Source organism: Brachycentrus maculatus, unplaced genomic scaffold (genome assembly GCF_059751285.1).
Source record: "Brachycentrus maculatus isolate JH-2025_06_01 unplaced genomic scaffold, ASM5975128v1 h1tg000277l, whole genome shotgun sequence".
Classification (NCBI taxonomy): domain Eukaryota; kingdom Metazoa; phylum Arthropoda; class Insecta; order Trichoptera; family Brachycentridae; genus Brachycentrus; species Brachycentrus maculatus.
The window spans coordinates 377153-401141 of NW_028281028.1; the positions used below are offsets into that span (position 1 = coordinate 377153).

General features: G+C 33.8%; 1 protein-coding gene across 9 annotated transcripts in view; it reads right to left on the bottom strand.

The window, feature by feature from the left end:
* LOC148305208 (serine/threonine-protein kinase minibrain-like) overlaps positions 1-23989 on the bottom strand; it is a 100226-nt gene that overhangs the window by 18353 nt on the left and 57884 nt on the right. For all 9 annotated transcript variants that reach the window (XR_015838226.1, XR_015838224.1, XR_015838225.1 and 6 more), the window contains exons 5-8: positions 8170-8358; positions 2646-2793; positions 1119-1292; positions 293-405 (exon numbers count right to left, since the gene is read on the bottom strand). Coding sequence is in view for 6 of the 9 variants with exons in the window: in XM_088267061.1 (XP_088123187.1) it covers positions 293-405; positions 1119-1292; positions 2646-2793; positions 8170-8358 (624 nt within the window). In the remaining 3 variants the exon portion in view is untranslated. The remainder of the gene's footprint in view (positions 1-292; positions 406-1118; positions 1293-2645; positions 2794-8169; positions 8359-23989) is intronic.

Sequence of the window (23989 nt, forward strand, 5' to 3'; positions counted from 1 at the left end):
ATATGCCACTTTTGCTGGGCTATATATAGTACATCATTTGGGCATTCCGAAAACATGCACAGCTGAAAATTGACGATTTTCGATTTTTGACGTTCTTGAAAGGAGTGAGCGATATGAGGTGCACATTTTATTTATTACTTAATGGCCTACAAACGTAGTAGAAAGATCAATGTGCTGAGGGTGAAGCAGGGTTATAAATATAGGATGCTTTATAGTAACTGGAAAACATTCCTGTATTGCTGTTATTGGCACATAAGGAACCTTTAACACAAGTTTATAAATTAGCACTCACCCTATGTCCCAATTGACACGAACTTCCAAAATCTACTATTTTTATCGCTGATCTTTTGGGATTACATAATAAAATATTTTCAGGTTTTAAGTCACAGTGGATTATATTCAATTCTGAAAAAGGAAAAATAAACAATTAAATACAGAAAAGCAGATTGATAATATATATTTGTTTAATTTTTGAAGTATTTAGAAATATTCCACAAAATTATTTTGAAATATATCTATATGTACTTTTTTATTTGAATTACCTACCCTTATAATTACCAACATCTACTTATCCATATTTACTCAATCAAATAAGAAAATACTGTTAAACTTCTATTTAGCAAAATTCTCACCATTTTTTTTTTAATGTAATCAAACAATATTTTTGTATATTTTATTTTTTATGTAACAAAGATAAATTTTCATTACTATAACGTTTTTATCAAGATACCCATAATACCAATTCAAGATTTCGCCTAACAGCATGCAACATAATATATATATGGTATCCAATATAACAGTAATACTTGATAATGGTTTTTACTAACAAAATGTGCATTTTTTTATTAAGAAATCAATAAATTTCTGATGTGTACTCGTAAACCTTTATTTAACGCATGGTTTGATTTTTAGTGTTCAAGTTTACCCCCAAGAGGTAAAATAAATGTTTTGCATTAAAGCATGCAATCAATAAACAGGAAAAAAAATCTTATACGAGTATTCATGGGTGTAACAATGTTCTGAAACATTCTCTTGATATTGCCGCTTACAGGGATGGGTTCGATATGTTCCGTGGACATGTAATTAGGTATTCCTTGTAGAACAAAAGTGCTACTCACCAGGTGTACTTAGAAATAACAATGCCGTGCACAACTGTTGCGCGAATTTGCGTGTGAGGTTTAACGACACTCCCCTAAAGTTAGTGTTCCTCAGCAGGTCGTACAGGTTATAGGACAGTAACTCAAATACAAGACATAAATGGTTACGCCACATAAAATGTCTTTTCAATTTCACTGAAAACAAAACATACATCCGGTTAGACACATTTCCTTCCTTTTCCTTTCCTCATCCTCGTCTGCACCTAATTATTTTAACTAAGCCTCAGTGCCCCGAGCCCTATGAAGCACTATTAAAGGTCAATGTGTACGCTGGTCTGTACTGTTAACACACTTAGGGCGGGAAAGGTATTTCTACCCGTTACGCCGGCATCATTTCAAAGTCAGAAAATAATGAATTATTTAATGTTTTTATATTAATATTATGTACCAATCTCTTTGCTTGATTGATGCTTAAGGACGGGAAGGGTATTTTTACCTTCTGCGCCGGCATCATTTCAAGTCAGAAAATAATGAATTATTTAATGTTTTTATATGAATATTATGTACCAATCTCTTTGTTAAGGTCTAAACTTTATGTACATAATTATCAAATACAGCGGTCCGCAGGCGTAAAAATCACCCGTCCAAAATGTGTTAATAGAGAAAGTTGGTGTATAAGAGAGGCAAGTGTGGTCAAGAAATGCGATAGAAAAATTGGTTTTTATTTTATATGTGCATTTTATAAAGGATGCCCACAATACCGGACGCATATGTGTGCGCCTTACGAGTGTGACTTCGTACAAGAAAAAAGGTTTCTTCCCACAGAATTTATTCTCCTCTTTAAACAAAGATGTCACTAGGGGTACGAAGCGTGCTTAACGAATCGATAACACGTTCGGGTAAATTTAGTGCTCTTTTGATGACTTCAAGGAATTTTAATGAATAATAATAAAGAATTAGTAATAATTACCAAGACTTTGTGTCAATTTCTTTTTGCAATGGTGCATTTATATTAAGTTAAATTGATCTTAACTATAAAACTTTATAACATTTCAATGATCATAGTCACATTTCTCAACTAAAAATTTTATATTCACTTACTTTTCCTTACATCTGAAGATAATATTTTAATAAAACTATAAATAAATCAAATAATAGGAAATGTACATAAGGGCGCTTGTCCACTACCCGGAAGTCCATGTAATTCCGTGTAATTTTACCGTCCGGCACGGCGTTTTAAAACAATTATTGACTTGTGCTTTTGTCCATCTTTCTTTGGATCAGAGCTCTTGATCGGTGCGTGAACACGTTGTGCGTAAATTCGATCATGCTAAACTGTCTTAGTCGTTTTCATTTTTCAAAACCGGACTGCCGGACGGTGAAATACCATGTAGTGGACAAATGCCCTAGGTATGGATAGTTAAATTGATAATAATACTTTATGGCAGATTTTAAAATTGGTAAAAATTAGGTAAATTAAAATATAGTCATTTAAAAAAAACCTTTTTAACAAAGAATAATAATAATAAGCAATAAAATAGTATTCACCTATATAATATTTATTATCGGTGTCCGCTCTGTTCATCATTTCTAATAATTTAACTTCTATTTGCGCCTGATTAAGGAAGGGTTTTTTGTTCTTGATAATCTTAATTGCCACCTGACACTGTTCCTCAAGGTCGAACGCTTTCACCACCTGTAACAAATTGTAAAGAAACAAACATTAAACATGTAAAAAATATCAAATGCACTTTTATTTATTTATTTATACTGTATCCGATCCAAAATATAAAGGGACGGGGTATGTCTCTATAGCCACAGACTCCCTATTTTCTAACTAACTAGCTAACCATTACTCTGCTTCTCCACAAGGGTAGGCAGAGTATAGAATGCCACACCAATATGTCTTAGCAAACTTCTTCGCCTCTTCCACGTTCATGCATCTTCTCATACATCTTCTTTCTTTCTTTTGCCCTATGCACCATTGTGTGCCCTTATCCGCACACAATGGTGCATAGGGCACTGCATCGTAGAAATGCAGTGTTAACTTGATCGTTAATTGCATGAAGGTAAGGTGATCAGCCCTCCGGTTCAGGTACCAGTCCAGGGTAATATTGAATAAATGTTAAGGTAAAATCACTTATATTTATTTGACCCCCCCTGGGAAATGAACCCGGGACCTCCAGTACGGTAGCCGAGCGTGCTCACCATTACACTACGGAGGTACCTTATACATAAACGTCGATTATTTCGACTCCTAATCTGACCGCTTTAAAATATTTTTTAAATATTTTTTTTAAAGAGAAATATTTGTGTTTGTACTATTTACAAAAAATACTTCAATTTCATACTATTTATGTGAGCCTAGGCGGCTTATTATTAGAAATAGGTATCAAATTGTGGTAGAGTGGGATTCGAACCGAGAAACTGACTGAAGTCATGCTTCTTTTGTCAACTCCATGCTTCACTTCCATACATTAGGGTTGGAACCAGAATTCCGTTGCGTATTTTCTGACTTTCCCAGTGAACACAAGTAAACAAATACCAACTAATGTCGGTGAACCTCAAAGATCCCGACAAAATAAGGTATTCACATTTTTTTACACATACAAAACTAATTTTGATAGTTTATTAATTATTTTTTTAATTCCTGTTTTGTTAGTTTAAACTTTTAAATTCTTTTATTAGGTACACTAGCTGCGTAATTTGATCAGTGACAAGAAAAAAATGAGAGAAAAGTTCCAAGATTGTCCGTATTTGCAACATCAATCGCATGGCTCTACCAACACGCCCGTATAAAAACCTTTTAAACTTGTTTGAAATAAATAAAATAAAAACTGTATTTAATAGACATTAGGTAAACACATTCCAACATTTTGGTTCAGATATGTTTAATACTTAAAATGAATGTTTATTTTTATTTCGATAACCAAGATTTTATAGTACATTAAAAAATGTTTTTTTAGCAATGAAAGAAAACCTGAAAAAGTAAAATGGATACGAGTATACTAAGGGGAAGGTATTAACATCTCAAAATTATATTAGATGATTCGCACAACCAATTCAGAGTCTCGCTTTTGTAAATATTTCATAATGGGGTATATGTATTTCAAACTGCTTGGGGGGTGTTTCTTTAACCCTTTGACGACAGAATAAAAAATATTTTACCTTACACATTTTTATTTCTAGAAATTATTTACAAATAAGTGTAAGTATAAAACAAAATTTCACCGAAAATTGTGCAACATTTTGAGTGTGTCCAAATACTTGTTCACAAAATCTGGATTATCTCCAATTACGGGAGTTATTTTCATATTATTTTTTGACATCTCATCAAAGATAAAGAAGAATATGGAAGTCTGGGCATTTACGGGATTCAAGAACAAGGTTTCTAAATTGGTTCATATATATAGATTTTTCAAGAATTTGAGTATTATGGTTGTCAATAATGGGTAGAATTGGTGAATGTTACACGTGTGTAAAGTGATCACTTAAACTAGCCTATGACGGTCGTCAGCCCCGTGACATCTCATCAAAGATAAAGAAGAATATGGAAGTCTGGGCATTTACGGGGTTCAAGAACAAGGTTTCTAAATTGGTTCATATATATAGAACTTTCAAGAATTTGAGTAGTGTGGTTGTCAATAATGGGTAGAATTGGTGAATGTTACACGTGTGTAAAGTGATCACTTAAACCAGCCTATGACGGTCGTCAGCCCCGTAAATACCCAGACTTCCATATTCCTCTTTATCTTTGATGAGATGTCAAAAAATAATATGAAAATTGTGCACACATATTGATAGAATATTTATCCCTCAACAAAATTAAAAATACACATTGTGTGCCTGGTCGTTAGCAACAAAGGCAATGTTTTATAAAGTATAAATAAAAGCATTTATTCTTGAAAATATGAGGTAATTAAAACACTACTTTATTTTAGTATTATTATGACTATAACTAATTTATTCATGTTGTTTATTTTGTTCAATAACCTCACAAAATTGATACACTAAGATACAGATAACCTATAAATATCCCGACATGTGTACATCGCCACAATAAATAGTCTGAAATAAGCTCAAAGACAATGATACCAACATGAAATCTATACAAGCACTATTTCTGTTACATAGGCAACACATGTTGCACTATGGTTTTAACTAGAAACCTAGGCGCTTGGACAATTTATTTTAAATTTGTGGTTAGCAGCAGTAACCAGTTGTCCTGAAAGGGTTAAGGCGTTTTGTAAAGATGACTCGGGGAATATAAATCACAATTTCCCATTCTATTCAAAATTTCATTTCAGTGACTATTGTTTGGTCATGTGAGGGGGTATGTGGGAGTTACGTCAACGACACGGTATTCTAATACAATTAGCTCTTGGGTAACCGCATCACTTTGGGTCAATAAATTGCTCTATAAATATTCATACAAGTGCAATCTTAATTTTTTTACTATTACATGATCTTAATTTTTTTTACTATTACATGATACCAAAACCTACCTTTTCTGAATATCTTATTCATAATAATTACATTACATAAAAATTTATATTTATGTATTAAATGTTAAAATTCAAACACTGATTTTTTAATCTACTGAGTTGTATTTTATTTCATTCATTGGCTCGGCAGTCACTTTGTGGTAAAACCATTTTTAATTTAAAAAAATTACTTAGTAAATATCACTATTCCTTTAAATCTACAGTAGATTTTAATCCCCCCCAAAGAATCGAACCCGGGGCCAGAGGCAGCATGTGTAAATACCTAATTGTAAACTGTCAATCGCCCTAGAGGTGATTTTCCATGAAAATGACACCATATAAATGGGCATTATTATTATTATTATTACTATGCTCCATCATGAATATTTAGTATCTACCCACATATATGATACTACACAATCAAAAAAATAAATAAAAAACTAAGGAATAACCCACAAAGACTCTACTTTAAGAGGCTTATCTGCAGGTAGGATAGTAAGGATAGGGAAAATAAATGTGAAAAATTCATCACAAACACCCAGACCAACGGAAAATAAATATTTCTTGAATTTATTTTGCACTTGGCGGGAATCGAACCCGCTACGCTAGTTTCGCAGTCAAGCGTCTACTCAACTACGCCACAGCGCTAATTAACTAATTAACTTTAATTTTTTATAACTTTTTAAACATTTAAATAAAAGGATCTCCTAAACAGCAGTAATTAATAAAATTGAACAATTTTAAACAGGTTTTACGATTTCAAGCACTTGGCAATTTAAATAATATATTTTTTTAAATCCTTAAAATAAAAGTTCAGAGAAAGTTCTACAGACGTTTTACAATAAGAAAGAAATTCCTCAAGTTCTAAAGTTCACCCTATTAAGAAGACAGTCGGTCTATGCACCGTCGAAATAAACCCATTCATCGCCAATTGCCAATATAATAATGTCTAATTAATTTCATCTCGACGAATGTCAAATATATATTAGGAGCAACGTATTGCGGGAAATTGAACTACCTAGGTGTTAAAATAAACACAATGAGTCAGATTGTTATTTGCGGCACACATAAAAATATGTGCAGATTCTCAATGTAAAATAGAATTTGGCAAATTGTCACAGATCTTTTTTAATGAAGTTGGAAATTAGATCATTTAACTTTGTGAATAGGTCAGAATTTATTTCCGCCTGTCTGTGGATGGCGCCCAGGTATCATTTATCATGAATAAATAAATAAGATTTGAATTAAAAATATAGAGAAATAAAATAAGTATTGTAACTATTGTGCCTTGTCTTATACACACCATAGAATGTATGGTTTGTTTTTTACATAGTAGACAGCCACAGAGGCGTAGTTGGGGTTTGATTCCTGCCAAATGCAAAATAAATTCAAACATGATTTATTTTCAATTAGTCTGGGTGTTTGCGATGTATTTTTCAAATTCACCTTCCTTATCCTTAATTTCCTACCTGCAGACAAGCTTTTAAAAAATAGAGGCTTTGCGAGTTATTCTTGAAAAAAATGCTAACTGTGAAATGAAAACTGATCATATTTATTAATCTTTTCCAAAGTAAATTTATAATGCATATATTTTATTGTAACAATTTTCTTGTAATAATAGTTTTTCATCTAAAAAAATGTTGAAAAAAAATACCAACTATTCCCAGTCAAAAAGGCTTAAGTGACAAGTTACTACTTTTCAAAAGGTGAATTCGAAGCAGCTATAGCTTTACAACATTTTGAGTGTGTCCAAATACTTGTTCAGAAAATCTGGATTATCTCCAATTACAGGAGTTATTTTCATATTATTTTTTAACATAATCCAGGATTCGGACCTCACATACTAATATAAGAGTTTCTGCTTAATTTAATGTAAGCTTCTTTACATCTCACCAATAGATGTCTCTAGTGAAGTTCTAGTGATTCAAGAACAAGGTTTCTAAATTGGTTCATAAATATAGAGCTTCCAAGAATTTGAGTAGTGTGGTTGTCAATAATGGGTAGAATTGGTGAATTTTACATGTGTGTAAAGTGATCACTTAAACCAGCCTATGACGGTCGTCAGCCCTGTAAATGCCCAGACTTCCATATTCTTCTTCATCTTTGATGAGATGTCAAAAACAAAAAAAAGCTATAGCTTTGTTGTGTAATCTTGAAAACTTTTAGGGTTCATCTCATACTTATTGCCAAAGAACCGGGGACTAGGCAAGGAACTTAATGACAAAGTAGTAATGAGGCAATAGAGCAGTGGTTCTTAACCTGGGTTTGATGGAACCCCAGGAGTTTGGTTAGTCAGTCTCCCGGGTTCGGCGGAGGTCAAAATACACACCCGACTTATTGTATATATTGATTTATCCAATAGAACTAGTATATTATATGAAAGGAATGTATCAAATATTATGAAAAATTATACGACATACAATATATTCATTTATCCAATAGATCTAGTTATTATTTAAGAGGAATATATCAATCTAACAATACATTTTTACAACTAAGGGTTCGGTGAACGGGCATATGAAACTGGTGGAGTTCGGTACCTTCAACGCGGTTAAGAACCACTGCAATAGAGAATGGCATTTACATACCTGGCCAAAGGATCCTTTCCCTATGAGGGAGTCAATCTCATACCGCTCTAGAAACTTTTCACCGTGCTTGATGATGTAGTCATGATTGTCGTCATCGTAGCCGTCGTTGTACAGTTTTCTCTCCTTCTTGTGTGTCCCGTCGTCCCCCTGCGACTGTTGCGCTCTTCGCTTCTTCTTCGCATAGTATACCTGTAAAATAGGAAGATCCAACTGTCAGTGATGAGGTAAAACCATAACAATCCGATTTCTGTAATCTCCCACAAGTGTCGTGTACAATTCAAGAGATTATGTGCAGTAAATTACTGGTCAAATCGCAGGATCATCTTCAAATCTTGTCAATGTTCAATATTATAACGCTTTAACCACACCTAAACATGACATGCTATTTAAAATAAATAAAAATAAAACACAACTATATACGGGTTTTCGATGGTGTCAGCAATAGCGGGACCATAAAAAATAGCAGGAAAAAGGCAAAATAATGCTGGAAAAAGGTATATAGTAAGCGTATAATCATTTTTATAATTATATTATTTTGAGAAATAAAAAGACTTTGTTTTTGATCCACTCACATCATGTGAGTGGATCAAAAAACAAAGTACTTTTATTTCTCAAAATAATATATCACTATGATCCACAATGTTAATGCTCTCAATATTCAAAATATATTTATAATTGTTTACATCTATGAATTTTTTGTCTGCATGGACTTTAGATTCGGCCCTCACACCGCAACAACTTGATTCCCATTATTTTTTAACTAAGGGTCAACTGAAAATAATATTTATGTATATCATAATATAATACCCTTTTTTAATCATGATGTTCCAATAAAACTTTTTATTATACAAAAAAATGATTTTATTTCAAAATAGGATATTAATGGTTTACGCATATATATTTTTAAGTAAGATTAAAAACTAAATGGTTTGAAGTTTATACAACCGCATAAAATTCGAAAAAACCATAATGGCCATACAAAAAGAAAATTATGTGAATTTTTTTTATGATTATTTGGATCTTTTGTGTCCAGCTCTGTAGTGTAGTAATTAGAAATGTATTAAATAAATCAAAACAATGAATTGGATTGAAGAAATATAATATTAAATGCGAGTACCTAAAGTCTTGTCAATCATTACTTCAAAAGCACATAGGGGAATAACATTTTCAGGCGCCAATTTAAAATTTCAAAACGCGAATCGGTCGTTTACCCGATCGCAAAATATATCGCCATTTATCGCGCGGCAATCGAAATGGGGAGAGAGCGTTCGAAAAAAACACAAGCGGCCCTTTCAAAAATAGCGGCAGATACGTGAACGTACTCGTTTGGGAGCCAAAGGCGGGAAAGTGCGCTCGCCACCTCGTGTGCCCGGGCCAAAGTGCGCGCGGACACGCGACCCACTGCCTTATTCCGTGTTCATCAACCTCCCATTAATTATTTATCGCCGCTAAATTCCGACGCCGATCGACCGCCATCGGAATAATGCATACCTACCTCTGTCCGATAACGCCAGTCGGAATTCGCGAGGTAATAAAAACGTACCGTAAAAATTACGAAGTGGAATAAAAAATTACAATATTTACTAGAAAAAGTGGACGAGTAGGATAAGGGTGTTCTTCTGTTTAATCTATTTTAAATAGTTTTTTCGTAAGAAGGACAAAATTTTAGCAAGTTTTTTGATAATAATAATACTAATTTTAGATAATTGACACAGCGCCATTTTCGTAAAATACTATTATATATTCACCGCGATGAATTAGGGAAAAGAGGATAGTGAAAATGATTTAATAATAAAGCAATTTAGCAGGATATAAACAGATTAAAATTTAAAACTGGATTATTTTCTATAAAGAATCGTTAATAATGGACCCTAAAAAACAAAATGTCAACTCTAGAATAATATTTTTTTAATAAATGTTTTACTTAGTAAATACCACTATTTATTAAAATCTACTGTGACACGTGTTTCTATGCATTCCGATGCATTACGGTGTTTGAAAATGATGCGGAATGCATCGAAACACGTGTCACGGTAGATTTTAAGAAATAGTGGTATTTACTAAGTAAAACATTAATTAAAAATGGATAGATAGACCACAAAGTGACGGCCGACTCAATTAATGAAATAATATTATTTTGAATTAATCCGTGTATTATTTCCGCCTGCCGACCTTTCGGCTACTATTATTACACAATTTCAGTACCATAGCGCCCTGAAGACAAGCGCTGTAATGGTGGCTGAAACATCGAAAGAAGGAAATAATACGCAATGAATTCATATAAGATGTGTTCTATACTTAACAGTGATCGTACAAATCTACGTTCATACATATCGATACAGTTTGGCGTTTGATATTAGGAACTTTGGATAAAAAGTCGACCCGGTGTCGGAACGACTAAATAACTGTCCTAAAAAATCAGTATTAAAGTGGTAATTTGGCCCGGTAAGGTGGGAGCGATATTATAATATTATAATCCCGGGCCTGGACTGATATTACAAGCAAAAGTTTTAACGACGCATTAAATACATAGTTTAGTAAGATAACCTTAACTTTACTCCTGTACGTTTATTTCTAACGACTTTGGCATTTTGAAACCGCTCTGCGTAGGAAATTAAAGTTACCGAAAAAATATTTTATGATTACTTATTTTTTAACGAATAGGAGGAAAGTAAAACTAATACATGCACTATAATTAAAACGCTAAGTTCTCCTTAGAATCGACACCGGTAATGTTTATTGAGATGCTAACGAAAGTCCTTTTCTTATGATAACGTACATCGTAGTACGACGTACGTTATTATACGATGATTGTACGCCATCGAAGTAGAAAGAAATGTAAATAATCGCACCATTAATTAACACGTGCGATATTTTGGACACAAATACAGCGTATTTGGCTTCCCGGGCTAATTAATGACATCCCGATTGCTTTAACGTCGTATTGATAATGATTTTAATCCATGAATTACTTACTTAGTACGTTAAATACAGTCCAATTCATTTAATTTAGTTACGCTGACTATGTTACTAGATTTTGTTAAATATTTATTTATTAGAATTTGAATAAACTAATATTATTAGTATTATTTTATAAAATATATTTAAATTAATCAAAAATAATACTGACAAGCCTGTCTCGCGGTTTAGTATTTTTATTTTTTTCAAAATATTATTTTGTGAAATTATCAATTGATCAAAATAAATAAAACTCCTAAAAAATCACATCTTAACATTTATGGTAGCTGACTGTTAAAACACGACACTAATTTTCCATTCAAAGAATGAAATGGAAATGAAATAAGGCTTTTAAGGATTTCGATAATTAATGGTTATTTTATTAAAATCATGTTGAAAGGAACGGTCGGTAACGTAATTATCCTAGGGCTCTGCGGAAACCCATTTCGTAAATCCCACCTCAGACTGATGTATTAATACCGTATCAATGGGTATAAATTTAATAGTTACGTGGTAATATCGCATTCGCCACGTATCAGAGGAGCAAAAACAGACATTGTGAATTGTGAATGGATGAAATTCCGAGAATCGAAAAATATAAATAACTCGCGTGAATACCTCGAATAAATCTACACAAAATGGACGCGATCAAAGGGGGAATTCAAACGCTGTTTTGATATACGATTTCCCTGCTGTTTTATTTTTTAGCATTCACCTGACACAACTAAACTGTCCCGAGTTCAAATTTTCACTCAGTTAACATGACAATTCATCAAACTAACAGAAGACCTATTATAATATTATCATTTTTATTCTGAAAATTTGAAAATTTACACATGAATTTTCATTTTTATTACATCGAGCTTTTACCGTAATAAAAATTTCATTATTGTACTTTTTTCTGATATACTTAATTAATTTTACACCCAAAAAGGCAAGTCACACGCTTATTCCGATACAGACCGTATTTGAACGAATTTTAAATAAAGGTTTACAAAATCTAAAATCTGCATAATAAATGAAAAATTAGCATAATTGGAAAGCAGGTCCTAGATGACCACTTCAATATTTATTTATTTAAATTGTATATGTTGAGAATGTTTAGCAGTTGAAATTCAGCAATACTAAAAAGGTTGCAAATATGTATAATTATAAAAGTATACATCGCTTTCATCGAAGGCATAAAATTCTAACAATATGTTTGACATTTTGCAATTTTTTATTTGTGGAAAAGTTGAACTATGATAGAAGCATCATCGTACAGGTAGACCGCATTTTTACACGGGTTTTACATCGTATCAGTCCCTAACATAATGTAAAAACGACGTTTCACCGTATTGCAATCAGCTCTATTGGGACCGAATATGGATTTAATAAAATAAAATGTTCGTAACATGTGTAAATAAATACGTTGTTTTTAATGCGTTTCTAAATAAGTACAGTAAAGCCCCCTATAACGTTGAGAAAGGTACCGCGTTATCGAAAGGGACGTTATAGGGAAGTTTATGTTTTTAAATTGTATTTCAACTTTAAATTATTAATTTCAGTAATTTCCGCTAGTTGAAATGTAAAAATACAATTTAAAACATTAACCCCTTATAAAATTCCTTAAGATAAAGGGGCACCTCGGCGGTCCAAACTCAAAACACAGTAAGGGACATTTTTTTTGTAGTACGTGTTTTTTGCATTTTTGGACTAAGTAGATTCTATTTAGTCCAAAAATGCAACAACAAAAAAACGTACTACAAAAAATGTCCCTTACTGTATTTTAAGTTCGGACAGCCGACCTGTCAACGTTGTAGGGGGATTTACTGTACAACACTTTTTTTAAGTTAAAAAAAATTGGGTTATTTTCCATCCTGGTAGAAATGGAGATCTAAGTATAAATAATTGTTGGACGATTCGATCCATTCCCTATATGCTGCAGCGACTGACATCCACGATACGTTTTGACTCGTAAGATTGCAGTCTTGTTTGTTTTCTTCATATAACTGTTATTAAAACGTCCTGATCGTGGTGAATACTTCACAAAACGGTCGATTTCACGGCGGCGATATAGTCACACGGCTCCGACGTAAAATACGAATAGGTCAGTAGTGGTATTCATCCAGAGATTGCAGTCTGGCGGCCGGTCCGTATTCAGAGTCCGGCCACCCAGACGCGTCTCCTCCGCCATATCGATCGGGAGAGACGAGAGTTCTACTCCGAGCCCCCGTTATCGATCATCGCGCGGCTCTGAATACGGGGGTAAATACAACGAACCGGGGTGTGTCTAGACTCCTGACCTACCCCAGCGCGCGGCGCGGCGCGGCCCGGCGCGGAGCGAGGACGCGGCTACGGGCGGAATATGCCGTACGACAATATCGGTATAATAATGGTCGCGCGGTGATTAGCGCGAGATTGATTCGACACTGACATACTTACGAGTTTTAAACTACTGCGCAAATTATTTCTACCGGGAAATAATAATTCTAAGTGTTTGTTAAATATAATCCCGCTACTAAAAATTAAGTATACGAATATTATTTATTTATTGATTTAGAGTTTAATTTGTAGAAAAAAACTGTACTGAAATATTAAAATGAAACAATGATTTTTAAAGTCTACTACTCTAAGTTGTTTATTTTATTTTTAATCATAAAAAAAAATCGTGACAATTGTTTCGCCTTGTTAGGATATTATCAAACTACTGTGAATATAAATTGGAATAATATAAAGTCATACAAATCTAGGCACTGAGCAATAATTGGTATAAATTTGTACAAAAAAGTGAAAGATTAACACATATATAATTTTAAATCAGTCACAATAATATTTCTAAGGACTCGCATACATTACTGTGTCAATGTAGATTACATAATCTTTAACGAATTCGGGTATGCGATCCCGAGTCGTATAGCTAATAATAATATCCCGCTTTTCCTACGAACTATTCCCCCTAAATTTTATTTCACATATAGAAGTGTGTCGAGTTATGGTCCCGTGGTAAGTGTCGCAGACTCTTGAGTCAGAGTTTTTCGGTTCGAACCCACTTTACAACAATTTGATACCTATTTCTAATAATGAGCCGCTTAGGCTCACAGAAATATTATGAAATTGAAATATTTGTGTAAATAATAAAAACACAAATATTTAATTTCTAACTATTCAAATACATGCATTTAATTATGTTATTTAGAGATTTATGCCAAGCCATAGAAAAATGATTTAAGTGTAAATACAAAAAAAAAATTATAAAATACACACATATATATGTACTTATACATGCATAAATATGTTATATACATTTTATGGCGACACAGCACAATGTGTCGTTAAACAATGCATACGAAATAATATTCAAAACGCCTTTTTTACAAGTCAGTAGAACTAGGCCATGGTCTGTTTTAATCCAGTGGTACATTTAGTTCAGCGTGCATTAATGTCAATATTCGTCAAAAAAGATTACCACATAGAGTATAATAAATACTAAAATATATTACGCAATAAGAGGAATTAACGAATAGCGTTTAAAAGAGAGAAGATATGTATATTCTGAAAATGGTCACAATTTATAAATACAAAAATAACGTGCATATTATGAAAATTATCTAAATTAATAATACAAGCAAGAAATATATTTTTTTTATTATAATTTTTTTTAATCAAATATACATTGTATGGCAAAAATAATCAACATAGTTACATATTTTATCATAATAATCAACATAGTTACATATTTTTTTTTTTTTAAATTTTTTTTTACGTGCTACCTCACTAAGAGAGCAGATTGCTCGTGTTTAGAGAGGGAGTTCGCTTACAGGGTTTGTACATATAAATAAGAAATAATAAATGGTAATCAGCATATAGCAGTGTATATTTTAAAAATGGTCTAAATCAATAAAAAAAAGACAACAAAGATATCACGTAGATTCTAGAAATGGTCTAAATTCATATATAAAATTATGATTCTGCGTAACGCATTTATTTTTAAAAGATGAATAATTTTGAATTAAATGTAAGAAGATAGTTTCTTCTTTTTACAAATGCGGGCATGCACAATAGGGGGAGCCTTTAGCCTTTGTAGGAGATCTTTCACATTTATTATATTAAACACTACCCTAAACTTGCCTAGAACCGATCACCTTCCCTTGATATAATTCACGATCAAGTAAGCATTGGGTCGATCTGACGCAGGTTCTATAGTACTAAGTATGTACAGTCAAATTTGTACTAAGTCAAATTTGCCCAAAAGCCATATCGCTCACTCCTTTCAAGAACGTCATAAATAAAAAATTGTCAATTTTCAGTTGTGCATGTTTTCGGAACGCCCAGAAAATGTACTATATCCCAGCAAAAGAGGCATATTTTTAACATAATATTTACCCGCTACTTGGCAGAAAGTGTTATTTTTGCATTTTGAAGAGAATGTTTGTTTCATTATTTTTTTAAATGGAGAAAAAACCTTCAGGTTTTACCTAAAAAGATCTGTTGCACAGTAAAAAGTTCAATAAGTGGCTATATATTTATTTTAAATAAATTGTATTATATTTTTTTAACTTTAAAAAAGTTCTCCTGAATTTTCTTTTAATTTTATTTATGACGTTCTTGAAAGGAGTGAGCGATATGTCCACTCGACGAGTGCGCCTCGCACGGACCTTATTTCCCACACGACGGAATAATACGGCACGGATCCGCCCACCTAGGGGACGTCTCCGCCACTGTTTATTTCTGCCTATCGCCAAACTGTGCCGGTGTCGTCACCGCGATCTGCGCTAATTCGGCCCGCGTCTCGTGTCCTTGCCCCGCTTCCTGGGAAACCTACCGCCTGCCGCCCACGCACGCACCGCCACAGGTAGACCAGACCAGTGTTCCGCAAAGTGTGTGCCGCGGCACACTGGTGTAGCGTGGTGATTAGTTGGTGTGCCGCGGAAGTCTAGTTTTGTGAAGATAACACACAGAAATAGCTTAAATGTATGCGAGTGAGGTGCTTTTTTGCGCGAAGAGCGTGCGAATTAAGATTTTCGAATCTGACTTTTCCTATATAAAAAAAACAGCGCCTGAGGACGATCAACGTAGAGGTGAGAGCAGTCTTATCAACAATTGCTCCAAATTTTTATCGCCTGTGCTTAGTTAAATAGGCTCACAATTCGCATTAAACATAATTTGTTATATATGTTTTCAGATTATATTAATTTTAATAATAAATCAATAGTACCTAAATAAACTTTTTTCATTCGAATAAAAAAAAATTAATGAAATAATTTTTTTCTTTGGTGTACCTCTAAAATATCTTGATTTGGCAGGTGTACCTTGAACAGCAAAAGTTTGCGGAACACTGGACTAGACCACACTACACATTGTACATCGCCTATTTTAACTATTTGCTTTTGCGTGTGTGAGCGCGCGCTTGAGTGTTTTTGCGTAGAATTTTCACTCATGAATTACATGAAATTATAGTAACTTCAAACATAAAGAGTAAATCATCTCACAAGTAGGCATATGCTATAAAATTTAAAAAGTCGAAGCCTGAGTAGGGTCATGATAAACGGTGTTGCAAAAGCCAGCTAGATTTCAGAGTCACTTGGACGTTATTAAAAATAATTTTAAAAAAGTGTGTGAGCGCGAGCACCAAGTACCAAATACAAAAAAAATAATTCTTAAAATATCAATTTAAAAAAAATTTAATTCCATCTTTATATTTCACTTCTTTTTTCGGTACACCTTGTCATTTTCGGGGATAAAATGGATATGTATAGTACATATTCATCCCCGAAGATAACGAGGTGCTTGTCGAAACCAATTTAGTACATGCAGGATATCTTTCTTGCTTCTTTTATAAATTTTGATAATTTTCAGAATATACACGAAAGCGGTTAGAAAAAGTACCAAATATAAAAGTGGTTGAAAACAAAGTTGAAATTTTACAAAATGTGCCACAAAGTATCAGCGAAAAACGCAAGAAAAAAACATCTCTTTTTTTCGACAAAAAGTCGTAAATGGTCAGTGTAAGTCCAAAATATTTGGAATAAGGTATTTTCAGGGGTTTTCGTAAATAAAAACAAATGAAAAAAATACAAAACCATCGGTATTATATTTATTCGTTCATCTCCGTAGTGTAATGATTAGCGCGTTTAGCTATCATGCTGGAGGGCCGAGGTTCAATTTCCAGGAGAGGAGGTCGAAATAAATACTATCTCTAATATTTATTTAATATCACCTGGACTGATACCTGAAGCGTAGGAGTGATGATCACCTTCCCTTCATGTAAGTAACGATTAAGATAATACTGCGTCTATACGATGAAGTGCCCTATGCCCTTTTGGAAGCGGATAGGAGTTAAAAGAATATTTATTGAAATCTATGACAATGCCGTACGGTGCGCAATCAAAAAGTCAGAGTTTAAAACTCGCCATGTTTAAATATGTTTATTAGCACGTGGGTTAGTTTAGGTTGCCAGTCTGAGGTAGGACACAGGGAGGGGAGGATATCCGGTTAGTTGATTATTTCATGTATGAATCGTTATTTATATTTTTTTCAAAGGAAGACTTTGAGAATAGCACCGATTGTACGCAGTAGGCACTATGGGAATATGGCGCCAAGATCCAACTGCATGATGAATAATACTCAACGTTCTGGCTACACAATAAGATTCAATAATGCATTATTTCCTAGCATAATAAAGGCGAAATCCTTGAAATGGCAACATTCCTCCACAGCAGACTGTGCACAATGAAATTATGATTGTTATTCTTATGTAAGCTTCTCAAAACTGCACCTACCTCGTAAGTGCCTACCGAGTGACAACCAAACAGTTCTTGCCGTTGAAACAACCATGACGTCACGAATCGTTTGTTAATATGTCACATCTCCCTTAGTTCTTTATAGATTCAACAAGAATAATACCGATTTTTTATTTATTTGACAATAAAAAAAACTTATGAATTGTCCATTGGTCCAGCTTTTCATTCAAACTAACTAACCATCACGCTGCTTCTCCGCAGCCATCTATGTTGGATTGAGAAAGCTTTTATTTAGCAGAGACCCATTTATTTGTATGAAAGATTATTTTTACATACTGATCTAGATGACTGGTGTGAACTCATGTCCTATGTCATGAGATTGATGAATATATTTGATTTGTCTTGTGACTTTTCTCTTTGTACGTTTTATTATGTTTTTAATGCATCTTTAAAACTTTCTGGTATGAATGTATGTAGATTTTAATTGAGTTTGCTATCACGCACATAAAATATCTAAAAAAAATCTTTGTAGGGATGGCAAAACGTTAAAATAATTGTCCTATGAAATGAAAGTACTATGAAAAGTAAAATGAGTTCGCCGTGCCAGATAGTTGTTTCAGCATTTCGGGGTTATGGCAACCAGAAGAGTCGTAATAATCGTCGGGTATGTATGAGGAGATGCATGAATGTAGAAGAGGCGAAGAATGTTTGCAAAGACAGAGTGGTGTGGCGTTCGATTCTCCCTACCTACCCCTGCGGGGAAGCGGCGTGATGGTTAGTTAGTTAGTTAGCAACCAGAATGTATGAGTATTGACGACAATGTTATTTTTCAATAACAAACTATTCAATTTCACAATAATATGAAACGACGATTTATAAGTTATTTTTATTAATTTTTGTGTTTTTCATTTGATCATGTGCGGCTTGGACGGTATACGTTTTTCCGCACCGTCATCAGTCAACTAAAAATCCGCGGCAATACTACAATATACGTCCGGCTAGCGACAGAATAAATTTCTTCAAATAAATATGTGTTTTAAATTATGTCGTATTTCATTATGACGACGCTACAATACGACAAGTGTCGACCAAGGCTTCGGTCCTATTAGTTCGACAAATAGTACATTACAGTATTGCGATAAAATGTACAAGTGTGTCATCATAGACCCATATGAAAAAAGATAACGGATTACATAAGTATTTTACAACGTCGACCCATTCCCGGCAAAATATTGTAAACGGCATATAAATAATCGTTTTCCTCTAGTAAATCTACCCGAAATAAATATACGCACGATTTGAAAAACCGTGAATAATCGAGAAATAATAAGCGAAATAATCGGCGGGTATGTATGAGGTGATGCATGAACGTGGAAGAGGCGAAGAATATTTGCAAAGACAGAGTGGTGTGGCGTTATTTTCTCTCTGCCTACCCCAGCGGGGAAGCGGCGTGATGGTTAGTTAGTTGTGAAAAAGCGTATGGCTCCAAAGGGCACAACTCTCCCCAGTAAAATATTCGACGATGGAAAAAGAAAAATATCCCAATTCAATTGCCTTACGTTCCTTAATACTGAATATTTCAATAATACATAATAATTCATAAATACCAATTTTTCTTAAAATCTGTTGTGACACGCGTTTCGATGCATTCCGCGTCATTTTCAAACACCGCGTTTGAAACACGTGTCACAATAGATTTTAAGAAATAGTGGTAAGGATTTACCAAGTAGAACTTAAATAAACAATGAATAGTTATTACCACAAAGCGACAGCCGAATCAATTAATCAAATAATAATTAATGTTAATGAAAATTACAAGGAATAATTTATAATCAAGTTCGCTATGGGTCAATCGCAATGCATGATAAAATATCAATTCCACTTATTTAGCAACGAAACCAAAATGATCCAATAATGAATGGAGCAAATCACGCACAAGTGGAAAGAGGTACAAATAAAGGTGGTCCAAGCATAACGCACGATGATAATTGAGAGTTACATCTCAATGTCAAGATTTTAGCCCAACTTTATTTGACATTTCTTTGTTTCAGTCTTTGACAATTTCAACCATGGAGAGGTACACATTTTATGCATGAAGCGTTTTATGAAATGGGCGTTCAAATCAAAATGCATTTTGTCCACTTCGTGATGTGATTTGACACCGTTACACTTTATTCTTTGGGGATATTCAAAAGAAAAAGTGTACGTCAATAAGCCAAGAACAATTCAAGAGCTAAAGGATCAGATAATTCGGCACGCCAACGACATCGAGCCTCAATTATGCCTCAGCGTCATTGAAAATATGGACCATCGGATGCCACCGAAGCCGTGGCGAGCATTTGGCCGATATTTTTATTTCAAACATAATTGTCATAGATCTTTCTATTATACATAATATATAAAAAAATAAGATAATTATCTGAAAACTTTTTGTTTTATTTAACAATTAACATTGTGCGTTATGGTTGGACCACCCTTTATAACATGTAAGTCGCCAGCATCTTATGGATGAATAAATTTTTTCAAAAAAATATACGCATGCATACTTGATAAATTCGGTACTTGAAAATACATATTTTATGAAAAAATAAGGTTAAAAGTAATAATAAAGGCATATACGTCTTTTCGTATTGTACCTGTCCATTTATAGAATGAGGTCATCGCTGTGGATGGACGAAATGATCGTTGGGCCAGGTCATGATTGAGATTTGATTAGATTTTGTTGGGTCAAGACGGGTTAAATGATTCGCATAATTTACTGTAGCACCGAAGTGTTCTTTTAATCGATAATTATTATTTTTTTAGCAAAGTTTGTAATACATATTCAATATTTAGATTCAGATTTCATGATACTTAATTCGAGCCAAATAAACGGTCGTCTTATCACCTCAAATATAAGTTAGGTACTTATATGTAGTTATCTGATTAAAAATACAGATATTTATTAAAAAAAGAGTTTTGTTTATTTTGATATCTGGGGATGTCAGAGGAACTTATTTACTGATTTACTGCCCAAAAAATTCAGACAAGTTGAACTACATATTTTATTTATTTATTTGCAAATAGTTCCCATACTTCTGTCGCTTAAAGGGTTCCCATACTTCTGTCACTATTTTAACCATAGAAACAAGCTCAACCAGACGCAAATTCTACCACGAACGAGACCCATCGGCTCAAAAGGCAAATTAAAAGGTTAAAAATGGTAAAGGTTTGTAGCCACATTACTTAGTTTACGTTTAGGTGTGACGTCATTACGAGATCAAACAATACCTTTTTTTTAAATGTCGCAATGATCTCACACCGTTTCCTGGAAAACGAAATGACGTCACTACATGTTTTTTTTATGTATCGATTTACCGCAGGATGCTGCTGACACCTACCATCCGATGTAGTCGTATCGAATCATCCCGAAGCGTTACGCAGACATATTCGTACGGCTTTACACGTAAGATTTCAGCGAGAGAGTACGGGTTGCATTGGCACAGCGCGCGCATCGCTCCGCGCCGGAGGGAGGGGGTCGGGAGGAGGGCGGGGGAATGTGCCAGACGACGGACGACTTTCGGAACCGACAGTCAGTTTGGATAGGTCATGCACACGCGTGCGGGCTATGCAAATGGTACACGACACGACACATGCCTCTCTCTGGCCGGCATGTGCTCGCACACAGACGTCCTGCACTAACCTGCTAACTACTAAAGCATCAATTGTATGAAAACATCAATTGCCTCACAATGCTTTGTCAATAGTTTCTTCCTTTCCCCGAAAATTAATATAATAACCCACATTCCTACTAAACACTTCGGCTGTCCAAACTCAAAACACAGTAAGGAACATTTTTTTGTAGTACGTTTTTTGCATTTTTGGACTAAGTAAATTCTACTTAGTCCAAAAATGTAAAAAAAAAAAGTACTATAAAAAAATGTCCCTTACTGTGTTTTAAGTTTGGACAGCCGACTTGGCCTTACCCTCAACTATTATTTTCTCCCATAATTATTACCGCCCATGTGTCGGGTTATGGTCCCGTGGTTGGTTTCGCGGACTCTTGAGTCACAGTTTCTCGGTTCGAATCCACTCTACGACAATTTGATACCTTTTTCTAATAATGAGCTGCTTAGGGTTACAGAAATACTATGAAATTGAAGCATTTTTGTAAATAATACAGATTCTCTATTTATTTATTTTTAATTTGACTATTTTTTTAAGGCCTTGCTCGCAAACATAGAATTCAATCTGCGGCCGACCGCCGAGAGGTAACACGTCTCTTCAAGCCTGATTTTTTTTAAAAGAATGTATATGAGACATTTTTTTGTTTATAGAATATGTATTCGCATATTGTAAAATATTTTTATTTATATTTTTGACTCCTTCCCTTTCAGTTACTCTTTTCTTTTCAAAAACCATTTAATTATTACGAAAGAAAACTTATTTTTTCAATGCAAAAACGGTGTTTTAAAAAAATATTTCGAGAAAATTAAGTTGCGACTTGACGAATACTGGGCCGTAAGAACATAGAATGAATTATATAGCTATATAAGGAACCTCGGTCCATTTAATCTTCACGGCAGTTTGAAAATGACAACAAGGCGAAACAATTATCACGAATTTAATTTGATACGTTTTTAAAGATAGAAATACAATTTAGTAGTCCCTTCAAAATCGGTGTTTGGTTTTAATATTTACTATGTAAACTGCTAACTTGCCGGTGGGGGGGGGATCGTCTAAACGAGACCGCATTCCCGAGCATTATCAACTATTCGGAATAGTTCATCTCGGCCAGGTCATACGCAGCACGCCGCTCTCCGGTGCCCGGTAGGCCAATTCTCAAAACGGGCCCAACGACAATAAAACTATATTCTACCAAACGCATCCACGACCTGTCATTTTGTTTGGTGGCTGTCAATGTTCGATGCGTTGAGAGAATTAAATTATTATTTTATCACCGAATATTCTTCAGAAATCTAAAAAAGGTAAATAAACAGAAGTAGCAAAACAATAATAAGGGTAAATTAATCAATTAATTAATAATTATCTCAAGTGGTGTTCAACAAGTCGCTCACTCCTTTCAAGAACGTCATAAATCAAAAAACTTGATTTTTCAGGAGAATGTTTTTAATGTTTAAAAATATAATACAAATTATTAAAAATAAATATTAAGTCACTTATTTAACTTTTTACTGTGCAACAGATTTTTTTAGGTAAAACCTGAAGGTTTTTTCTCCATTTGAAAAATATTTAGTATATTTCAAAAAATACTTAAACAATACCTTTTATTCAAAATTCAAAAACAACACTTTCTGCCCTGTAGCGGGTAAATATTAAGTTAAAAATATGCCACTTTTGCTGGGATATAGTACATTTTCTGGGCATTCCGAAAACATGCACATCTGAAAATTGACGATTTTTGATTTATGACGTTCTTGAAAGGAGTGAGCGAAGTGTTCTCATTCACAATTTCATCACGTCTTACAATAAAGTGAATGCCGAAACAATAAAATAATTAGGGACATAAGGTTTTTTAAACAATTTAGCACCTTTTGACAGTTGGCATGAATTGGCGTAAATCTTTAATCGGCCAATTCTTGAGAGGCAATTCATGAAATTTTGCACAAGTAGGAACGGATAAAATTGTCATTGGAACTCCAATTTAACATAATAAATGACAACTGCGTGCGTTATCGATATTTTGTGATCGATGTCGGTAATTTACTAGATAATATGATGATTTTAATTGTATACAGGGGAGAAGGCCGGCCTATTATATATATATATATTTTTTTAGATAGACTTTTTGTTTCATGGTCAAAGTAATAAACGAGCAATGGTATTTTTTTGTTTCTTTTATTAGGCTAGGATACCGTTATGAATATTTTACGCTACTGTCTGCGTAGCGATAAGAACGTTATTACGCCGTATACTCGCAACTTTACTTGCTTCATCCCTTATCCGAACATCTTCTACGTACAAGCTAATTATTTCAACTTCTAAGTATTCGGCGTACTTACCAGCCATCTCTAGCGAGAACCTATATCGCTAAAATATTACATAACGAATACGAACTATCTTTTAAATATTATAAAATGAAGACGCTATCTAAACGTTGTTTAATTTGATTGGCGTATGCCTTGCGTTAGTTGTTTAAT